This window comes from Corvus hawaiiensis, chromosome 3 (assembly GCF_020740725.1).
Source record: "Corvus hawaiiensis isolate bCorHaw1 chromosome 3, bCorHaw1.pri.cur, whole genome shotgun sequence".
NCBI lineage: Eukaryota > Metazoa > Chordata > Aves > Passeriformes > Corvidae > Corvus > Corvus hawaiiensis.
Window position 1 is genome coordinate 91,794,010 of NC_063215.1, and position 12,599 is coordinate 91,806,608.

Here is a 12,599-nt window from a genome sequence, read left to right on the forward strand (position 1 = left end):
GATGGATGAAAAGAGGCAGAATTTACCCTTCATGTAATTTGTCAACAAAATGTTTGTTTTGCAGAGTCATTATGTATTTAAATATTGCAGGACTATCAAGAGATCAGTGTTGGGCTATCAGTGCATACTGCGAGACACTATCACATTGAAACATAGAATATCACATATAAAGAAGGCCATTCAAAAATATATTTGGACCTTTATCTTCCTCACTCTTGAGGATTTTTTCCAATAAACTTAAGTCCCTCTGCTCAAAAAAAAAACCGAACAAAAAGTTATTCTTGACTGCATCAGGTGTCATGGGTTAGCATGCATGTTCAACTGAACAGCAATCTGTCTTTGGGACATTTTTTTTTGTCTGTCTACACTTTGTACAAGTTTGCAGGATATGTATGTAAGGATGGATGAAAAGAGGCAGAATTTACCCTTCATGTAATTTGTCAACAAAATGTTTGTTTTGCAGAGTCATTATGTATTTAAATATTGCAGGACTATCAAGAGATCAGTGTTGGGCTATCAGTGCATACTGCGAGACACTATCACATTGAAACATAGAATATCACATATAAAGAAGGCCATTCAAAAATATATTTGGACCTTTATCTTCCTCACTCTTGAGGATTTTTTCCAATAAACTTAAGTCCCTCTGCTCAAAAAAAAAACCGAACAAAAAGTTATTCTTGACTGCATCAGGTGTCATGGGTTAGCATGCATGTTCAACTGAACAGCAATCTGTCTTTGGGACATTTTTTTTTCTCAAGCCAAAAGGAGACAGAGGAAGGAAGAACAAGGAACAATGCTGTCACAGCTGTGATTACAGTGGAGAAAAACCATTCCCAAACTGGATTTAAACTAATGAAGCTGAGCATTACCCTTTTCAAGTACATGTCCATTTTAGGTTTCACAACGTGTGCTCAGAAACACTGCAGTAAAATAATCTGCATTTCTAGAGCTACTTAATTTAAAGTTACTTCACGTGAGTCTTTGCTTTGGCCACCACTCTAAGGACTGTGGCAGACACATAACCAGAGGAAGATAGAATACGTTTGTTTTCTAAGCAAAATAAGCTACTCTATCATTTTAGACCCATCTCTTGGATCAAGATAACAACTATTACTCCTGCATTTCACTGCCGCAGAGCTGATTTGGATGCAGTAGATAATGAAAGAGAACTACCACCATGAAACAACATAACCAAAATCATGCCCTTTTTCAGGTGGAGGCAAATAAAACATCCATTACATTGGGCCTTACATTTATATCATTTTATGTGATGAACAATGACTGAAATTTATTTGGTTTTCATGTGACCAGATTCAGACCTATCTGAACAATGAAATTAAGTGATTTTATGTACATATGTCTAGATAGCTTTAATGGGAGTCTTTATTATATTTGAAATTACACATTAAAACATATATTTGTTCCTAGCAACATCACATGCATATTTTTTAGCATAATCTGATTTCTATCATATGGTGGTGCTAAATAGAAAAAAAAAAAAAATGCATTTCACCTCAATTTTGAACATGCCTGTATTTTTCAGGGACAATTCTTAGAAAATTGCAAGAGGTTATGTCTAAGGTCACAAGGACGTACAACAGTGGATTTCTTTAAGGCATGAAAGAGAGATCTCAGAATTGCAAGTAATAAATATGATTTTGATAAGCGCTTCTCCAGGAAAATAAGAAATTCCTAAAAGTTTTCTGTGAAGCGCCTTCCTCTTCATGTCGTGTATTACTCCATACTTATAAATAATAAAAAAGGAGACTGATAACAGTAGCTTTATGTAAGCAAGCTTAGAAATCACGCTCAGATAAGTGCTTTTGACCTAAATCTTGTAGCGCCTCGATCTGACATATAACCCCACAACTGTGAAATTCTGTATGAGATTTAGCAGTTTGAAGCTGCCAACTGACCTAGCCATAAAGCAGCCAGAGATAAGGATTTACGGTACGATATGATACAATTAGACATTCACCTCCTATTTATTTCAGTCCATTTCAGCATATAACCTATTTAAAAGTTGCAGGCTTTTTATTAAAATGTAAATGCATGTGTGCTATGTATTTATAGCCAGCTAATAACAACAAGAAAAGACTCTCATAAATTAGATTTCTATGAATGAAAAGGGTAAACAGGAGATGCTTCTGCAAAACTCTTCTAGACGTGCAGAGATAAAGGATGGCTCTACCACACAAAATAATCAGATACAAAAATAGCTGTTCAGAAACAGCACACCTAAGGAGTACTTTAATCAAACATTTAGGTTACCTGCCAAAAGGACCATGATCTCTTCAAAATGCAATGCGGATTAAAGTGTTATCTAACACAAGCAGAAAACTAACCTTGGAGTGGAAGTTCGACATGTGTTCATCATAATTTTCATGTCTTTGGATAGAGAAACCAGCTTTTTCAGCTAGATTGCAAAACTGGTTTAAAGTATTCCCTCGGAGTGGAGCAAATACCATTGCTTTTCCCTGGAACGTTAAAAAGAGAATTTATACATTTTTAAAACTGGAAGGGAACCAGATATAGCATACACCTGACTAAGCTTTTAATATGCTTGAGTTGGAAAAGTCAATTGTTCTCTTGTTAAAATACTAAAATATGGTAACACAAATACTTGTTCAAAATATGCAAGATTGCTGTGATTAAACAAATGCAATCTAGAAAGTAACAAATAAATATTTTCTTTAGAAAACTGCCAACTGCAATACATCTGCTTTTTTTCATATAATAATGGTGTCTGTGGATTACCAAAATGAAACACAGAAAAAGCATACAAAACATACACTCAATGAAAAATCCATTTGTTAGCTCATGACCATGCAAAGACTGTAAATAATGATTATCTTTTTTCTCTCTCACACATAGAAGAGTACCTCCCATTCACTGTCAGTGGAATTACAACAGTATAAAACAAGGCAAAATGGGAGGCAAATCAGACCCAATTGTTAATTTTTCAAAGATATTTTAAACTACCTGAGCAGTGCAACTAAATTTGACCTTAAATTGGTAAATTGCATTTAAATCAAGAATTAATGTTCCTGAATACTAATTCTGGTTCTCACAAGATGATAAGGCCATTTATAATGCCCAGGCAATACATTATGGTCCATTACCTAATTTTTTGTTCATCCTTCTGTATTTAAGAAAACAAAAATGACTGTACCTTGAACTGATAGATTTTAGACACTCTGTGCAAAGTGCTTGCCCAAAACCCAACCTACTTGATAGAGCATCTCCTGAAGTCTTATTTGCAGAATTAATTCTAATTGGCTGAATACTGTGTTCTGTCACATGGAATGAAAAGTGGTTGAAGAGCTGTAAGCAAAGGTTAATATCAGCCAAGAGCATATCACACTGGGGGGAGCCACGAAGTTTCCTGTAAGTTCCTGTATTTAACTTCTATGTTAATGAGAGCTAAGATTAATTTGTGAGGTGCTGTAATCAAGCAAAGAGACAAAAAAATATTTTTAGGGATCTGAAGAAGTTGTAAAGGATTAGACGCTGTGGAAGTACATTTAGCTTGAGAAAATGTAATCTGTAAGTCACAGGAAAAGAGTGATCAGTCCAGAGAATTTCAGTAGGAATGCTGGAAAGTTACAGGGCTGACACAGACACTTAGTGAAGAGAATAGAGAACAAATCTGTGTCTCACACATGCACACGGACACCGAGACAATGCACAGTGAGGCAGCAATAAAAATGCTCTGTCAGTACCTATGGTGCTAATGTGTACTTAAAACATTCCAACCATTAACACCACAACACTGTATTCATTCTCACAACAGCTCTGTGAGATAGGAAAATACTGTTACCCTCATCTTTCTCATGGGAAATTTAAGCACAAAGGAGTCTTAGGGCAATATCTGAAGCAACTCAACTTCTGTTCATTTGTGTAGCTGTAGCTTTAATTTTGTGGCAAAATAGGAGGTGCAAAGGGGTGTAACTCCCACCCAAGGCACTGGAATTGCTTATGTAAATGCTAGGTCCGAATATAGGCTCAGCTCAGGATGAAAAACATTAAACACAGGAAATTCACAATCGGTTCCCTCACATCCTTGGCATGCTTTAATGTCATCAGACAGAAGTGGGCAGCAAAGGGAGCCTTCAGCTGAGGATCCTGCTCCTCTTGCTGCCATCTCACGCTCCCCAGAATGTTGCTCTGCACAAACCCTTCCTGGAATAAGGATGAGACTCCTCTGGAGACCCTCATTTTCATGATCACTGTAATGGGAAAAATGTCCCTTACCCAGGGCTTACTGATCACACAATTCACATGGGGACTTCAGGTGTGATTAAACCTTGTGAACAGAGACTGCTGGCGGCCACACGCCCTACACTGGCCACTGATCCAGCAGCTCTGATGAGGAACAGAGCTCACACACTTGGAGTCAGCACTCCATGAAGTCATTCCTTCTCATGTTCTCTGAAGACTACTTTCAATTAAATTTGAAAGAGAAATACAATAAAACCGTACGAAATATGTCTTAAACCCAGAGAGGAAATCTTGAAATAACTTTGAGAAAGGGGAATGGCTTTTAGGGAAATCACTACACAGTTATTTTTGGCCAGCTCCTTTGCTGGTGTAAAAACCTGTTCATCTGTTGACATTACTGCGCATCTAAAACACCTGTGGATCTTGCACTCACTGATAAAAACCAAGAAATCATGATTAAAGTTTAATACCACAATAATCTCCTCAAAACTGGACAGGTACTGTGGTCAATTCTGGTCTATCACAATCTGGGTTTAAAGCACTTCTTTGTCATCTGCCCAGTCTCTGTGATTCTGCAACCAGTTGTGGGGCTGCATTCACATTTCTAATTATAAAATGTTTTTCATTCCTTGGTTGCTGCACAATAAATAAATTAGACCAGTGGCCTGATTCTACTCTTGATGGACTATTCCAAGTTTAATTCTAATTCAAAAGTGTCTCCTAGGATGACATTTAAAGGATGATGTTTAAAATTCAAAATAGTCTTTCTTCAGATGGAAAAATACTTCCAGTAAACTTGTGAACAAAACACAGAGGAAAATGCCAGTTGTATTAGTTTGAAGTGTCACTAAAATGCTACAGTAAGACAATGGGACAGTCATTCACATTTTGGATGTGACCATGACTAACTTTACTCATCAATCATTACTAAATGTGGTCTTATTTGCTGGTACTAATCACAGGTCAATAGCATCCCATTGACTTCATCGGGATTTTGAATGGATAGGCCACAGAAGAATCAAAGCCTTGATAAAAAATTGTTCTTAATTAGGGAAATATGCAAACAAACAAATCCTTATTCTGAGATTGAAATTGAAAGTAAATTTTTAATGATATAAAAAAATAAAACTAAATGTTGGTAAATCAAGTCAAGTAGATTGAGACTAATAAAATATAGCCATTTAAGATAAATTTGTTCGATGTAATATTTCTATGCCTAATTCTTTGAATAGGTTTACAGGTGACATTTGCCTCTGTAACAAATTCAGATAGAAATTTCAGTCCTCAGTAACTCTGTGAGCTGCTCATTTCCATCTCTGTGAATTTCTTCCTGTGCCAATACATCTGTCCTGGGGTCAATACTGGGAATCAGATGACTGAAATGACCAGAGTCCTGTTTCAAGGAAACCAAAATGCTACCCAAAACACATAATTCTATGCCATAAAGATTCTAATAGCCAGAAATAACATCCTTACTGAAAAGGGAAATACCACAGATAAATTTTAAATTAACAGTAGGAATAGACTATGTGTTCTGAATCTCTCCTTCAAGACAGCTTTGCAAGGATACCTGTTATTTTCTGTTTACTCTACTTTTTCTTCTGGTATTGTTGGTTGTTATTTTCCCCAGACTCTTTTAAACTAGTTGTATCCTAGTTATATATGAAAGATAATTTGCATTTAGATGCGTCAATTTTATCAAAGTACTGCCAAAAAGGAAATATAAGTTCTAAATTTGAGACAAAATAATTAATGTAGGAGAGCAAACTTAATAAAAAAAGTTTATGCCTTAGCTTGGGCATAAACTAATGCCCATAAACTATTCTTAATTATTGCAACTGGAAAATAAATTCACTATTGATTTATTTGTCCTTTAAAAGCCAAAGTATAGTGCCATTTAGTAAAGTGTCCTTTGATGGTATCCTTAGAGCTATACAAGAAGAGGAAAATTGGTAACTATTTCATACTTGTGACTGCATCTGTTGGGATCTGAAATGAGCACACATTTTATTTGGGTCTTTCAAACCATGAAGGCATATGTTTGAAGGCATCTCTGCTGAACATGTCATTTTTGGACAAGAGAGATCATTTAAGGTGTCTGTACTCCCAGCTCCCATCCTAGACAATACTTTATTAGTCCTCTCAGTTATAAATTACAATAATTTGCAAGGCCATGCCATAACTGGATATCCATCCACATAGCCAATCATAAAGTGGATTAGGCAACTGAATTTTGTTAAAAAATACAGTTTGTACAGGGGTCCAAAACTCTGCAAAAGAAATTCCTGCATGGAGCATGAATTTCTTAAGCTAGCTTTGCAGCTAAGAAGTAGGAACCATGGCCTAAAATGCACAGCAAGTAAGTGCTTGGCTATTAACACAGATGATGCTATTAATCACACTGTGCAGAGGCAAACACGACTAGGAAGACAGGCAACAAAAAGCCATCTCCCTTTACCCCATCTACATTCACAAAGGAGCATAGCTCATATACCCTGAAATACGAAGGCATGGTCTAAATTTGAATTAGCTGACAGAAGTTAAAGAGAAACCAAGTCAGGCCAGTTTTGGCTTAAAGTCAGCCTAACAATTCCACAGTTACCAGGGCACCTCTCATACACTTCTCCTCCTCCCACTCATGCTCTTCTTCCCCAGTGTCCTTTCATGGAGCCAGTAGAGTGGCCCATGGGAATACCTGAAGGACCAGTTGCTGACATTGATCTGGGCTGAAAAAAAAATTCTTTTTGTAGTTTTTTTAACTGGGATCTGCTTTGTGTTACAGGTCACCTGTGGTCCCAAAAATGATTGCATTTTGACAACTGTTGGTACATCGTGAAAGTCAGAATGCATCACTCTGAGCTGGAGCTACTTAACCTCTCCTTACTGCCTCTGATAGAAATACCTGGGTAACCTTTTCCTCAGGGCGGCTACATTTCTCCTGTCTTCCTGGCAGCCTTGCCCCACAGCTCATTAAAATAATTCAGTTTTAAGTAACTTGCCTTAGGTCACTCAGGAAAGTCTATGATAGAACCAAGAATAGAAACCTGATCACTCTAAGCAAAGAATGGGATTACTTACACGACTAAAATGACTCAGGTTCTTAAGCCTTTGCACGTTTGGGTCTTCTATTCCTTTTACAGAGAAAATCTCTTGTACAAAAAGTCCACCACAAATTTTAAATAAAGTTTGGAAATGCACTGCTAGCATGAAATACTTTTGTTTTGAAATGGAAAGTATACCTTATTGAAAGTTCTGGATGTTAAACACGAAAGATAAAATTCCTGTTTCAAAATCCTACTTAGAGCAAGTACTTACTGTTTTTCTCCTCTTCTTATTTTGATATATTCCTTTTTTTTATATTTAAGATTGTATATATATACTTTATATATCCATATAACAGTCTTTTTTTCAGGGCTCTCTGATTTAAACAGCCTAATAGATTTAGATTGATAAAATATCTCCTGAGTGACACTCATACAGAACATGTAATCATTATATGAAGAGCATAATTTCATTATTTTCTAAGGTATAAAACACGTAAACACAGGGCTTACTTTATGGAAAAATGTTTTAAGCCACAGTATACATATAAGGGATTTGCTCATTTATATAAACATAAATGAAAAGGAAAAGATATTCTTTCATAATAAATAAGTACACAATGACAAAGGTTACAATTGAAGGGATTAAAAATGACAGAAGCCAACATAAAAACTTTCAATATCGTATTTTACTTTAATATGAAGACATTATTATCAAAGGAAAATACTTGAGAAACGCTTTGATAAAAATAATCTGACGCTATCTTTGAAGCGGTTTCATTTATTTTACTACCCACTGTGTTCCTTATCAGAAGGCCAAGTATAAGAAGTTTCCTAGTTTATGATTAGGAAAGAATCTGATAGATTAGAAGACTCAATTGAAGTTGGACATAATAAGTATTAAAGTATTACATGACATTAATCCTGCCATTCCATTACTCTCTCAATCATTGTGCACAGACTAATTATTCTGAAGCCAGTGTTCAGGAGAAAATAGAAACATACTTACACTGGGTTGGAGTAATCTCTTTATTGCATCAACAAGGCTAGCTCTGTACCGGTCCAGAAACAGGCTGACATTGAGAAGAGAACAGAATCCAGATTAAAATGGGTTTTCAATTCTAATGATACTAATGCAGATAAGTACAAGGCTAATTACATATGTTTACACAATGCTGTAAAAGAGAAACTGTGCTCTACATTTCTATGCAGTTCAGGTACTTTTAACATTAAAAAATACATAAAAACAAATACAATCTAAACCAAAACTAAATTATCAGCATGAAGCAGCTTTTTATATAGCTGAAATTTACCAGTCCTTCATGCTGGCTATTAAAATAATACTGTACCAGAAATGAGAATCAACATAAAAAGTTAGCATTTTACATGTTTTTATATACAAGGGGAATGGAGTTTTTAAAAATGTTTTCTATTGTATTTCAGGTGCTATTATTAAGGGTATTTTTTTTCCTTCTACCTTCACAGTAATTCTTACCTGTTATACATACTTGTTATATTTCTATATCTATCTATCCCTATAAAGATTTACAAGACCCTACCTCCTCCTCTCCAATGCTGTTCAAATACAATGGCCCAGATTGTACAGAGTTGTCATCTCTCAAGAGTGCAATCCTTCATCTCCAGCATGGGTCCCGCAAGGATAGCAGCAGAGTCAATTTTCCCATGCAATGTTGCCAACACGCTCAGCCCTATTTTGGTGTGATTACCTCATGATTTGAGGGGATAATTCATTCTTCATGCCCCTCAGTACCTTAATGTATATACTAATAGTGGCAACCAGGGTGCCAATCACTCTTGACTAGATATTTGTGGACATGTAGTTACTGTGGATGAGTGCATTTACAATGGTTAGTGAACAACCATCTGATAGCAACTGATGCCTTTCAGTCCTTACTACCATGGGCTGCATTTATATTGGCGATTCAGATAAGAAACTCTATCAAGCAGGCCACAGATAATGTGATTTTTTTTCTTCTTTTTTTTTTCCTTCCCCCCACATTTTCTCTGTAATAAAACTGCTTTCCAGCTTGTGACAAGTTCAAGTTTCACACTACATGGCATTTTGTCCATTCTCTAGGGGTTTTTTATATACTCCTCTTCCTTTTATTCTCAAAGTTCTTTTCTGAAGGGATGTGGGTAAATTTTTTTTCCAGGTTTGAAATTCTGCAAGAACATAAAGAATATATGGAAACACTGAAGAGAAAGAAAGTAGTCTGCCAACCACAGGCCTTTCATCAAGAACAGAAGATGTGTGGATATTTAGTAAAGACACTCCACAGCTACCAAGCAGAATACCATATTATATGTCATGGAATCAAGCAGCCATGTAAGAGCTGTGAATTTTTCCTATTCTGTAACAAACAGACAAAACAGAACAAAACAAAATGAAACTTGCAAGTGACCATATTTCATCAGTAAAAACTGGTAGAACCTCACACTGTTGAGAAAATATGGCAGAATGGGTATCTATATATGTGTTGAAGAACATTTAATACAGAAGTATGACCTTCTGAATTTCTCTTCAAGAATATGAAGTACTAGCTAACAACTTCCCTGATAGCCTGGCTTACAAGAAAATTTAAACTTGAGCAATCGACATGATGACTCCCCTTCAGCCTTGATTTATCTTACTGGAAGAACTTTACTGAAAAGATGGGTGCTGAAATTCAATTAGTTGAAAAAGCAGCTCTTATCTCTGATGTCTCTTGGGTGTTTTAATGACATTCACCTCATGTTGATCCCTATACAGATAGATGTCATAAGACACTACTTCACTGGGAACTTAGCCACCTGCAGAAGAAGTGGAATACATGATTCCTCTCCCAAAAGAATAGCAAAAAGTAATTAATTTTCTTCAACATGAAACACCTCAAGCATGCACACATTTAAGACTTCCTGGGATCCTGTGTGAACACAAGGACATTCTGAATGAAAAGTGCATTTATAATATTTTTATTACTGAAAGCCATGCAGTGGAAATACAATCTTGGGGCAGCTTACCAATGTTAAAATCCCCTTTTCATGGACCTGAATACCACTCTCCTTTTTTTTTTTAATGAGATAGGGGCACAAATGCTGCTCCTGATCTTGTTCCTTTACAATGAGAACTACAAACCTTTGTTTACCAAAAACTGAGTGTCTGAGAACTTAAAATGGTTACATGACCTGCTAGATTAGACAATTTCAATAATACTTTTTCTGTCCAACCCCAACTGATATTTTGGTGGCATGGACCGTAGACTCTTAGCCCTCTCAGCTTAGGAAACCCAGATAACCTGAGACAGTTGCCCCAAGTTGTCCTGCCCTCCAAGAGGCCTGTCCCTGGCAACATGACCTACTCCAACTGAAAATAGTTTCTGATACTGGGATTTCCAAACTGTTGCTCTGTGAGCCACGTCCTCTGAAGGAGCAGAAAAGACTGGTAGCAAAGCTAATATAATGCAATGCAATGACTCCAGGGAACATCTCTATCCTCCCTCTGAGTCAGGGAATGCCTTAAATGAGGAAAATCCTGAAGAAGTCATTAGATAATCTGTGCTGCAGACAGGAACAGCATAGGATTTGGCCCACGCAAGGGGATTTAGTCCCACAGTTTTTCTTACTGGTAGAATTGTATGACTAAATATTACCACAGCATACTGAAAATGTCCCTCACATGTGAAGAACATGTGAGTTCCTATGTCACCTACTCTGGGTGACCCTGCCTTGGCAGACAGGTTGGACTGGATGACCTCCAGAGGTCCCTTCCAACCATAACAATTCTGTGATTCTGTGAACAGCTCAGTAAAATTAAATAATGCAAAGTTGCAAACCATTCACACTCAGTTCTCTCACACATAATTCAAATTTGGCTTAAGCTTGCCATTACTTTACTGGTAATATCTCATATTTATGTAGCTCAGGACAGGAATAGCAAGGTTTTCTTGGGTCAGCAAGGAAGTTTCAAATCACAGCAGTCAAAAGGTGAGAACACGGCTGATGATTTGGCCTTTGTTTAGGCAATGCTCTTAACCTGTGAAATGTGGATGAACAGGGAGGCAACATGGCTACCTCTACTCTCTTGCTCTTTTATTAAAATTTTAAATTACCATTAAAGCCAAAATGAAAGTTTATACCAAAACTGCAGAGAAGTAACAGTAAGCCACAAGGAAACAAATTTAAAAACCCAAGTAGATTCTTATTTTGCTTCATGCTAATATCCTTTCATCTTCTGCCTTGCAACAAGGGACATATTTTATAGGCTACGAGGTAAACTTTTTTTTTCTGCATGCTCCACCATTGGTAAAAGACTTGAGTTTACAGGTGTACTTCAGATATTATTACATTCATATGTAGTGTCTAATGTAGCGAGTCATTTATTTTTTTGTTCACTTTCAACTACATGGGTGACATAAACTAAAAAAACTCTTCCATGTTGTCAGGCTCCAATGCACTTGAAAGTGTGTGCCAGAAGTCAGGCCTAAAATGAATAGTAAGTTTAAATGGAAGGACAGAGGTCTTACTGCATTCCTGCAAAAAGATCTCCTTATAATAAGTGAAATAAACTAACGGAGAAAAAATTGACATATTTTAAGGTATTTAAAGAATACTTTCAGTTCTACATTCCTGGCAAAGCCACAACTCCCCGTGACTTCAAAAATCTCAGCAGTGAAAGTAATGTGGGATAGCTCCCCCTGGCCTCGGTTACGTGAATACTTATGCATGTGCCAAACTTTAAGAATAGAATCATTCCAAGCAAATAAAGTGGGATATTACGCATTTCCAAAACAATACGGGGTTCTAAACCTTATACTGCCTCTACATCAAATTATTTGTGAAAACTTGCTTCACAATAATGTGAAACATAAAGTTTTTTTATTGTCTCCATCCTACTGGCCTTTACTCTCTCCTTGGATTAAAAATCTCAGCATTTTTTTCCTCAGTAAAGAAGAGCATGTACAATATTTAAATAATCAGAAATCTGAGGCCCTCAAGAGCTTTGGAAGAGTCTTGGGTTTGGCCTGTCCATACAGGCACCTGTGATTTCTCCTCCTCTATTCAAACTCACAATTCCAGTACCTGTCTGACTTTGTATCCACAGGTATAGGTCAAATGAAAGTCAAAAATTCTGCCAGCCCTCATTTGGCCTTAAAATTTCCCCTGAAAAACATGAGATGTGTGAATATGTTTTTAAAGATTTCATTATTTCCGTATTTTTTCACTGTATCCTTCTCCCAGGTGTAGCCTCATCATGATTTTTTTTTCCTTATTTCTATCTAATAGTTGACATTTAAAAAATTATTTTGGAACTGCTGAACCATGAAACTATTTTTA

At 36.4% G+C, this 12,599-nt stretch overlaps 1 protein-coding gene across 3 annotated transcripts in view; it reads right to left on the minus strand.

The window, feature by feature from the left end:
• Positions 1-12,599, minus strand: part of CAMKMT (calmodulin-lysine N-methyltransferase) — a 217,913-nt gene that overhangs the window by 6,199 nt on the left and 199,115 nt on the right. For all 3 annotated transcript variants that reach the window (XM_048297104.1, XM_048297106.1, XM_048297105.1), the window contains exons 9-10: positions 8,275-8,338; positions 2,349-2,480 (exon numbers count right to left, since the gene is read on the minus strand). In XM_048297104.1, coding sequence (XP_048153061.1) covers positions 2,349-2,480; positions 8,275-8,338 — 196 coding nt within the window. The remainder of the gene's footprint in view (positions 1-2,348; positions 2,481-8,274; positions 8,339-12,599) is intronic.